The 11,280-nt window shown below is 42.7% G+C and overlaps 1 protein-coding gene across 1 annotated transcript in view; it reads right to left on the reverse strand.

Annotated features, from left to right (window-relative positions):
• SNORC (secondary ossification center associated regulator of chondrocyte maturation) overlaps positions 1-11,020 on the reverse strand; it is a 57,299-nt gene extending 46,279 nt beyond the window's left edge. The window contains exon 1 of the mRNA XM_077488482.1: positions 10,817-11,020. Within this exon, the coding sequence (XP_077344608.1) occupies positions 10,817-10,892 (76 nt within the window). The 5' untranslated portion in view covers positions 10,893-11,020. The remainder of the gene's footprint in view (positions 1-10,816) is intronic.
• Between the last annotated feature and the right edge of the window lie 260 nt (positions 11,021-11,280).

Below are 11,280 nucleotides of genomic sequence, written 5' to 3' on the forward strand. Positions count from 1 at the left end.
CTATTTGCAAGTTTAAATCAACATACATACATACATATATATATATATGCACACACATACATATATATATATATTAGCTGAGACCCTGAGAAATAAAATGGCATTAGTTCCAATTTTTTATGTCACAAGATATTTTGTGCAGTGGTTCTGCAAACACAATTTTTTTTTTTTTAAACGCTAATTAAAAAACACACACACACACACACACACACACTATATACCTCCATTTGTAAAATGTGAAAGATGATCTTACGACGAGTAGATACCAAACATTGTCATGCATGCTTGGAATGGCGAGAAACGAAAATTGTCCATAGGAGACGCTTTAAGCGCCTTTACAGGTTAAATGTTTAAAGTTAGAGGAGGTCTAGGGCTTAAAGTATTGCTCTAACATTTGTGGTGATGCCTTACAGGTGTGGTGCGAATGCCATTTACATATGGGTGCACGACTTGTGTATGCATTCGTTTCTGTGTGCGAGCACAGAAGGAAGGGAGCACTTTAAAAAAAAAAATTTCCCTATTTTACTTTATTTTTACACTTTCCCTTTAAATTTTTTTATCACTTATATCTACTACAAGAAATGTAAACATCCCTTGTAATAGAAATAAGGATGAGAATTCCTCTTTATAGAGAGATCCTGGGTCAAAAAGACTCCAAATCTCTCCTTTGGATTAACATTTTTTTTTTATAAAGATCAAAAAAAAAATTTGTTTACTTTCAGCCTTTACATCATGACATCGCTCCGATCCTCCAAGGCCATAGAGGATCTACTCTTTGATCACCTCTGGTACTAGCTGGCTGCAGCGTCAAATCGTTTCTCTAAGGGAAAATGTGAAATTCCAGAAAAAGCAATAAGAAAAGCACTAGTGGAGCAAGGAGGAAACCAGCTTTCAGACCACCCAGGTTCACAAACAGCAGAGGGGAAAAAAAGCCATAGCAGAACTAATACAGTCGGTCATATTAGAGAGCAGAAGGATCTCTAAACAGAAAGAGGGCTCTGCTTGGCAAGAGGTCATGTGAGAGCTCCCAGCACAATACAGAAAAAGTAATTTCAGGCCATTGGTTGACCTTTATGTTCGATCTTTCATCACCCTAAGACTTAACATGGTACCAATTGAATTGCTGTAAGCAGTATCAGATAGACATTAAGGATGAGGAATGAAAACAAACTCCTGTGTGAGGATTCCCATCAGCCCACCAGGTGAAAATTACATTTAAAAAAAACTAGAGTAGGGGGAAGTGACCTGCATGGTCAGAATAATTTATGCATCCAACTCTGTTTGGGATGCGCCATCAAATCCATGAGTAGGGATATTAGGAAAGTTACAGGCAAGGCTGTAGAGCAGCTGTAAGCTGGAGATGAGAGTTGAGCAAGGCAGGCAAGTGATGAAGCCCCTATAGAATGTAGATAGAAAGGAAAGGCAACCACCTAAAGGAAACCATGCTAACAGTGGGATAGTGCTCATTTCCAAGACTGTTAGTGAATGAAGTCAACCAGTACTTATGTTAAGGCCTTGGGAAGGTAAGGGTAGAATAGCTACTTTAGCCCATAAAGGGGTGATTTGACAATCAAAGCCAGTAAGGATTTGTACAGGGACTACTAGAATGCCACGCTAAAGGAGTATGTCAGGCATAGGCTTGATAATCTGATAATTGCATTTTGTGGAGAAAATCCTGGAAGAGGGCACGCTCAGCCTCCAGGGTGCATTGTGATCACCATCAGTTATGTACGAGATGTAAGAATTCATATTTTTTTTCTCAAAAAAGATTTTTTATTAAACAATATAAAAGACAAATTCTTCAGAGCAAAAGTGGTTTGTAAGGACTGTAGATATTGACATAAGGAATAAAGACATTGTCTACCACATTTGAAATATGAACATAGCCCTTATCCGAACTGTCAAAAAAAAAAAACCTTACTGAACACCAGGGGGTACTGTTGAGCAAGCACAAGATGAAGTAATTCATGTTCAGAAGTACCATGGTATCAAGTCCAAGGTACTCTGGAATTGTGCAGGGAGTGAGGAATGTCTAGCAATATAGCAGCACAAAATGTAAAATAAAAGGAGTGTAATAAACTACACCTAGGCTGGCTCAAGGGACAAATTAGCCATAGTGTTTGCACCAGTTAAAAATGTTACTAAACCCAGGACCTGAATTCACTATATCTGGTCTCCCACAGTACACATAACTGCAATCATTTTAGTAAATATATACTGCTAATTATCTTTTCTCATCAGCAGTATATAGCAGTCTTATGACTTCTATCAGTGCCTGGTTAAAGCTTCATACTGCACTGGCTGTCATATGAGGTTGCAGGACCCCTGACAGTCTGGATAGTGCTGATTACATGCACTGTCCCAAGAAAAAATAAATAAAACTTTCTAGCAATTACACACCAACCTGAGCATGTGCAGACTGACTGCACTGTCTTATCCTGAGAGGTTTTGGGGACAATGCAAGAAGGGGAGGATCTGTGTGTACAGGATGAAATTGCCTTTTTACACAATGCAGAGGATTAACCCCTTAGGTTCCACAGTGAGAACAACAAGCATGTTGTACTGCATATACAAACAAATTTTACTGTTGTGTCTTTAGAAACGATTTAAAAGGTGGTTATGGCTGGCTATAGGGCAGGGCCTGCCAGAGCAAAGTAGGACTAAAAAAAAAAAAAAAAGTCTCTCCAAAATGCCTATCCATTAAAACAGCGGTTCTCAACCCTGTCCTCAAGTACCCCCAACAGGCCATGTTTTGGGAATTTCTCTTAGATAGAATTGAATAGCTGTCCAAAATACCAAGCCATTGACTCTAATTTAAAGCACCAGTAGTGTAAGATAAAGGAAAACCTGCAAACATTGCCTGCTGGGGGTACTTGAGGACAGGGTTGAGATCAGGGGCGGATCCAGGGGGGGGGGGGGACAATTGCACCCCCCGAGAAAATATTAAAGACTGAGCACGCCCCGAGTTACCGGATCTGAGGTCGGGACAACTCACAGCCATTCTAAGCATGAATTACTTGCTCGGAAACCTCGGGACTGCACTCTCCACCCCCTGCAGTTTTTCAGCCTCTCTCCTGCAGGCTGCGGCTTGAGTGGGTGGGATGGGGATGTGCCTTTTCCCCAAGATCATACTCATCTGGAAGAGGGAGATGTGTGCAGCTGCTGAGTAGAGAGAGCTCTGCTGCTAGCAGTACATTGTGGATTTGTTTACAGGCACCTCTATGCAGAGTTACTGCAGCTTAGGATAGAGGTGCTGTTAGAGGGCAAATTTGATTTTCATCTTCTTTTCATGACAAATGAAAAATGTCAATCATTAAACGATTAGGACTGCCACTGCCCCCTGGTGTATGCCCTCCTGAATTCCCTCCCCAGTGTATGCCCCCCTCCTGAATCCCCTCCCCCGTATCAGAGTATGCCCTCCTGAACCCCCCCCCCCCCCCCAGTGCATCAGCGTATACACCTCTCAACATTTTGAGATAAGAATGAGGGACACCTACTACCGGTAGCAAATGTATGTAGACAAGACACGCCCCCTGCCACACACCCTTAAAGGAGAATTAACCAAAAGAAAGGTTAATTAAATTCACAAGGGCTTTTTTTTTACCACTACTATTACTTCATATTGGCCTTTAAATTTACGAATGCAGCAATTTAGAATTTGGATGCGCAGTTGAGCTCTGGCAAACACTTTTTGAAAGATAAAAAGTGCATTTTATATACAACTGTATAGATCAGACCAAAATGAGGGACTATTAAGGAGGAATGAGGGACAGTCCCTCAAAATCAGGGAAAGTTGGGAGCTATAAGTGTTTCAGTGTATGCCCTCCTGATTCTCCCCCCCCAGTGTATGCCCTCCTGATCCCCCCCGTGTATGCCCTCCTGATCCCCCCCCCGTTGTATGCCCTCCTGATCCCCCTCCCAGTGTATGCCCTCCTGATTCTCCCCCCCCCCCCAGTGTATGCCCTCCTGAATCCCAATTGTAATACAGGTATGATTGACAAGTGTGGCGCTATAAACAAAAAAAGACAATTTAAAAAAAAAAACTTTTTTTAAATTTTGCTATAATAAATATTCCCCAAAAAATATATAAAATAAATTTTTTATATATTTTTACCGGTGGTGTGCACGTGATGGCACGGCGGCAAATTTTAAGGGACGTACCTGTACGCCCATTTGCCTGTCCGTGCCATTCTGCCGACGTATATCGACGTGCGGTTAAGGTGCTCCTTTGATTTCAGGACCCTCTAAGCAGCTAGCACCCGAAAGACATACACGTGGTATCCACATACACATTTTCTATGGGATTAAAGTCTGGACCTTAATGCGCTTCTTCTTGACCCACTCCTTTGTTGCCTTGGCCGTGTGTTTTGGGTCATTGTCATGCTGGAATGCCCATCCACGACCCATTTTTAATGCCCTGGCTGAGGGAAGGAGGTTCTCACCCAAGATTTGACCATACATGGCCCGTCCATTGTCCCTGTGATGTGGTGAAGTTTTCCTGTCCCCTTGGCAGAAACACCCCAAAGCATAATGTTTCCACCTCCACATTTGATGGTGGGGAGGGTGTTCTTGGGGTTATAGGCAGGATTCCTCCTCCTCCAAAAACAGCAAGTTGAGTTGATGCCAAAGAACTCGATTTTGGTCTCATTTGACCACAACACTTTCACCCAGTTGAATCATTCAGATGTTCATTAGCAAACTTCAGACGGGCCTCTTGATCATTAAAACTCCACGAGGTGAGATCTTGCATGGAGCCGCAGACCATGGGGCATTGACAGTTATTTTGTGTTACTTCTTTTGCAAATAATAGCACCAACAAATGTCACCCTCTCACCAAGCTGCTTGGCAATGGTCTTGTAGCCCATTCCAGCCTTATGTAGGTCTACAATCTTGTCCCTGACATCTCCTTGACAGCTCTTTGCGTCCAATGGCCCGTACACACGATCCAAAAATCAGAAGACAAATCGTTCGACTTTTTTCACTTAATAGTTACAAAAATTCTCGTACGACAGAAAAAAATAAAATAAAATTGGAAGTAGTGTCACGTGTTGTAATGTATTTGTATTGTATTTTCGGACGACAACTGTACTGACTAAACGAAAATCACACTATCTGGTATCGTAAGAGGAAAATTTTCATGCTTGTCCAAATAATATTGGATGAATTGTCATGATCGGCTCTCGAAAGCTCTGTGCTAATCATCCGATTATTGTACGATTGCGTTGAAAGCGGTATTTTTCGTCCAATTTTCAGATCATGTGTATGGGCCATTAGCCAAGGTGGAGAGATTGGAATCTGATTGCTTCTGTGGACAGGTGTCTTTTATATAGGTAAACTGAGATTAAAAGCACTCAGCTTGTTACCTGTATAGGAGACATCTGGGAGCCAGAAATCTTGCTGACTGATGGGGGATCAAATACTTATTTCACGCATTAAAACGCAAATCAATTTATAACTTTTTTTAACCACTTCAATACCGGGCACTTAAACACCTTCCTGCCCAGACCAATTTTGAGCTTTCAGCGCTGTCGCACTTTGAATGACAATTGCGCGGTCATGCTACACTGTACCCAAATGAAATTTTTATCATTTTTTTCCCACAAATAGAGCTTTCTTTTGGTGGTATTTGATCACCTCTACGGTTTTTATTTTTTGCGCTACAAATAAAAAAATACGGAAAATTTTGAAAAAAAAATTTTTTGTTTCAGTTTCAACACTTTGTAAATAAGTATGTTTTCTCCTTCACTGATGGGCACTGATAAGGCGGCACTGATGGGCACCAATGATCTGGCACTGATGAGGAGGCATTGATGGACACTGATATGTGGCACTGATAGGCGGCACTGATGGGCGACACGGATGGGCACTGATAGGTGGCACAAATTGGCACCGATAGCTGGCACAGATGGGCACTGATAGGTGGCACAAATTGGCACTGATAGCTGGCACAGATGGGCATGGGTGGGCGGCACAGATGGGCATGGGTGGGCGGCACAGATGGGCATGGGTGGGCGGCACAGATGGGCATGGGTGGGCACTGATAGGCGGCACAGATGGGCATGGGTGGGCACTGATAGGCGGCACAGATGGGCATGGGTGGGCACGGATAGGCGGCACAGATGGGCATGGATAGGCGGCACAGGTGGGCATGGGTGGGCACGGATAGGCGGCACAGGTGGGCACTCATAGGCGGCACAGGTGGGCACTCATAGGCGGCACAGGTGGGCACTCATAGGCGGCATTGTATTATGTTATACTGTACTAATGGATGCCAATCAGTGCCAAACAATAATGCATGCCAATCAGTGATGCCCATTGTGGGCACTGATTGACATCCATTATGGGCACTGATTGGCATCCATTGTGGCACTGACTGGCATCCCTGGTGGTCTAGGGAGGATTACCTTTTGCTGGGCATCCCTGGTGGTCCAGTGTGGGCATCCTCGGGGGGGCTGTGCTGATAATCGATCAGCACAGACCCCCCCTGTCAGAGGAGCAGGCGATCGGCTCTCCTCTACTCGCGTCTAACAGACGCGAGTGAGGAAAAGCCGATCACAGGCTCTTCCTATTTACACTGTGATCAGCCGTGATTGGACACAGCTGATCACGTGGTAAAGAGTCCCGTCGGAGACTCTTTACCGAGATCGTAGTTGCCGGGTGTCAGAATGACACCCCGCAAAAACGATGGGCGCGCAGCGGCTCATAATCCTGATCACGTCATATGACGTCCGATCAGGATTATGCAACCACTTTGCCACCGTCAATTGCCTATAGGGCGGGCAGCAAGTGGTTAAATATGTTTTTCAGGATTTTTTGTTATTCTGTCTCTGTTAAAATAAGCCTACCATTAAAATTATAGACCGATCATTTCTTTGTCAGTGGGCAAACGTACAAAATCAGCAGGGGATCAAATACTTTTTTCCCCCTCATTGTATACCATAACTTTAGAACTTTCATAATATATTAAATAATAATAAACATGCATTTTAATTTTTATGAAAGTAATGTAGCAGAGAATGTTTTTGCCTAAATTTATGAAGATTACTTTGAACATTTTAAAACAGACACTAAAGCCTCATTTCACACAGATGTACCACAGCATACCCCATGCGAGGGCCGTGTTTACCCACATGTGGATACACAGGTGTTGAGTGCATCTCCAAGCAGACAGGTCCATTCATGTCAATTAGAAGGAGCTGCTTCCAATTTGACAGCAATGCGGGTGTACAGCGTCCACTGTCTGCATTTGGGGCCGTACACCCACATGGATTTCAAATTGAGAGCAGGGGCCATGTCAGGGCAGTTGTGTCCTAACTGACATGACTGGGAGTGCATGCATGGGGATGCACAGAATACCTGTGCAACCTTGTGTGGGCATACACAGTCCTCACACGGTGTACACTGTAGTGTGCCTGTGTGAACGAGGCCTGGGGCAAACTGGGTTCCCCCCCAAATGTTCAGTCTTTTTTTCCTTTATATGGTAAAAAATTTTTTTTTTAAAAAGCAGCAGTGATTAAAAACCTCCACAAGAAAGCTGTCAAAAAAAAACATAAAATTAATTTGGGTACACTCGGTTTTGCATGACCGAGTAATTCCCAGTAAAAACAGTGCTAAAAATTGAAAAATGGCCTACACAGGAAGGGGGTTTAACATGTCAGTCATCAATTGGTTAAAACTCAAGTTTATGTATACATCTTTTAGCCTAGTTATATTGGCCCAGCTTAGACTAAGATACAATATGCATACCTGGCCAACAATGATTGCTGCTAGCTTTTGGGTCCCGTACTGCGCGGCTGACCTGCTTCTTAGTGGACATAGGAGGTTGCTCACTCAGCATGAGTGCCATTCAAAGAGCAGTTTGTATTTTCTCAGTGAATGAAAAGCATTCTCTGGGTGGACGAGGTGAAGTGTGGGGGGTGGTGATGTCTTCAAACCTCATCCAATCAGAGAACGCTTTGCATTAATTTGGGAAAGTGCAAAGTGTTCTTTGAATGTTACCCATGTTAAGCAAGTGTGTTCACTTAAAGCTCGACATAGGACCCTAAAAGGCAGTGGCGATCACTGTAGTAGCAGTGCCTACTACAGTGATTTCCAACTTCCATAGGGATCAGCCAGGTACGGCACATGCATACTTACATTGATCCAAGCAGTAACAATGTAGCTATGCAAACCTATCTATACTCAAGCGTCAGTTTTAACTTCAATTACCCAATAACGTAGCCATGAAATAAGTAAACTTTGATTCTCCTTTCACATGATTGGACAACCAAAATTAATCTTCACACATTTTAGTGCATGATCATAATCACATCCTTTGGTAAATCAGCCTCAACGTGTTAAAGGGGTTGTAAAAGTGTTTTTTTTTTTAAAACAACAAACGTTATACTAACCTCCAATATGCAAGTGTTTTGTACAGCATGGCCATGATCCTCCTCTTCTGGGGTCCCTCAGTGGCTCTCCTGGTTCCTCCTCTTCGAGTGCCCCAACAGAGAGCAGCTTTCCATGGGGGCACTAGCGCAGGCACGCTCCATGGTCTTGCTGCTGCGTCCATTGACACAGACAGCAGGACTTGGCCACGCCACTGGATTTGCTTGACAGCAGCAGGCGCCAATGGCTCCTGCTGCTATCAATCTATCCAATGAGGACCCGAGACAGCAGCTGGAGCTGCTGTGCCTGTCCCTGTCACTAGAATGATTGGGTTCAGGTAAATAAAAGGGGGGCTCTTGGGGGGGGGGGGGGTGCTGCAATACAAAAGGTTTTTCACCTTAATGCCTACTAAGGTGAAAAACTTTAAGAGTTTACAACCCCTTTAAGTCAGATTTCAGATGACCTTTGTCCCTTCGCTCTCAAGGTGAAGTATCAGGTTCTAAAGATGGCCATACACTAGTAGAATGTTGTTTGAATTTAGTTTTAAGACGTTTGTTCAGTTTTCTAACCATTAGTGTGGTCATAACAACTGCTTTAGTCTACAATGGCAAGAAAATTGAAAGAGCAGAATAGATTTTTTTGTGAACTACCGTATTTATCGGCGTATAACACACACACACACAGATTCCTGCTGCCTCAGAGTGGACGAGCACCACTGGATTACACAGAGCTGTGATCTCCTGTGTACCCGGCACTCAGTCACACACAGTACCGGCCCCTGGCCCAGCATTGGACCACTGTTCTGTCTATCATGTGAGCCGGGCGGGACTGAGTGACTGAGCGCAGGGTACACATGGATCTGTGTAATCCAGCACTGGTGAGGCTGCAATGATTGGCAAAGGCGAGGCTTTATTTGGACACTAAGCAGGCTGCAATGATGGGCATATTAAAGGCTGCAATGATGGGCACTGATCAGGCTGCATTGTTGAGCATAGGTGAGGCTGCAGATGGGCACTGACCCTTATTTTGCTTCAAAGTTCTGTATTTAAAATGTATTTATTTTCCTGACACTTCCCTTATAAAGTTAAAGTGTGTGTTTATACGATAAATATGGTAATTTCTAACCAAATACAGAAGGGACAAATTCATGTAATTCTTTAGAACTGTCATTTTATAGATGTACCATAGTACACAAGATCATGATTATAGGCTTTCAAACAATCAGAGCATTTTTTTTATTAATATCTATAGTATGTATATATGAATATTTCCATTTTTGAGAGGTTTCCCAAGGCACCTTGTAATTTTGCACTAATCAAATGTGCCAAATAGGGAAACTAAAACGTTTCCAAAAGACATGATCCATTTTTTTTATTTTTTTGCCAACTGTGCGGCCTCATAGCTATATCTTGCATTTAATTAGCTTGGAATCTTTGTCCAGACTATTGAAATAATAAAATCTATAATAATATAAAGTACAGCATGTGATACATGTTTTGCTATTTTAGCAGTTGATAGAAAATACATAAAGTCAGTGAGCAGACATGTATTAAAAATGAATCTGCTGAGAGAACTATACAACATAATATTGTGACATTCTTTGTGCTAAAGTAACAGAATTTAAACATGGGTACTTGCATTTAAACTTTTAGTGCGGGCCTAATGGGTTTTCAAGGTTCCTAACTGCATACTTGTGTGAAAGCAAAATATGTCACTTTTGCAGGGCCATAACAATAAATATGCCTATCACAAATATAAATCAAAGTCTTCAAAGTGCAATGTTAGCCATAGCCAACATCCAACCACCACTACCGTCTTATTGGAGGTTTGCAGGTACGCATTTATCTGGGAAGATTAGGGTTTCCTGCTTCTTCACAACCGTTTCCTAAATGGACATGCCTAATCTAAAAGCACTCTTCGGCATATGCATAGTTAACAGTACAAACTATACTGTTGACTCATTGGTAGGTACAAGAAAACAGGCCATTGGTCAGACTCACGACCGGCGTCAGTGTGGGGTTAGTAGCCACAGCGGGCGAATGGCCAGTGCCAGGATGAAAGGCGCCCTGTTACATTATACAAAGGGAACCTTGTCCGAGGCTTGTGCAGACCCAACCCTGTGTCCAGCCGCAAATGTTACATCAACTTATTTACAGAAAATCATAGATGTGCAACACATAGGTGCATGTCCACACCTAAATCGGTCCATAATGCTCCTAATGTTCTAGGTCCTATATTTTATAACTGGTCTCAGGCCTGAGATTACCTTAAACAGTCATTATCTGTGACATAACAATGAAAAGCCATATTAAATAGTTGTCAATGAACCAGCTAAACATTGCTAAGAACCAGTAATTCATACAGTCAAATTTTTGCTGAAAAGAAAGAAATTTAGCAGCATGAAACCTGTATGAAAGATTAGTAAAGATTATACACCCTTCCATATTACCTGTAAGGAAAGCAGGGAGTAAAATTCCAGTAAAAAGCAGCAGCAGTGCAAGCTGTGGGGTCCTCGTGCAAGGCATGTCTGTCTCTGGCTGGGAAGATGTAGACTGAGAGGTGAGACGTTAGGGAGACCTTGCAGCCTCCGGGTTAACAAAGGTGTCTCTGTCCAGTAAGGATGGAAATGTTTAGCCGAGGATCAAGAGAGAAATACATACACAACCCAGACACCTCACACTCCCCTCATATCCCTCCTACTCCATCACGTCAGGAACCAGAACCACCCAGCAAAATTCCTTCTCCAAAACCATCCCAAAAAGAAAAAGTGTACTGTCCTTACCTTTTTTTTCAATACAGTTGTAGAAACTACTCTAATAATATATTTCTTTATGATTGTAGCCAATGATGTTGGAATTGGCGTCATCAATATTTAAACGGCACAGAGTAAAATATATCAAAAAGGTCTCCATG

Source organism: Lithobates pipiens, unplaced genomic scaffold (genome assembly GCF_037356315.1).
Source record: "Lithobates pipiens isolate NorthernLeopardFrog02 unplaced genomic scaffold, aLitPip1_a1.2 Scaffold_18, whole genome shotgun sequence".
NCBI classification, from domain to species: domain Eukaryota; kingdom Metazoa; phylum Chordata; class Amphibia; order Anura; family Ranidae; genus Lithobates; species Lithobates pipiens.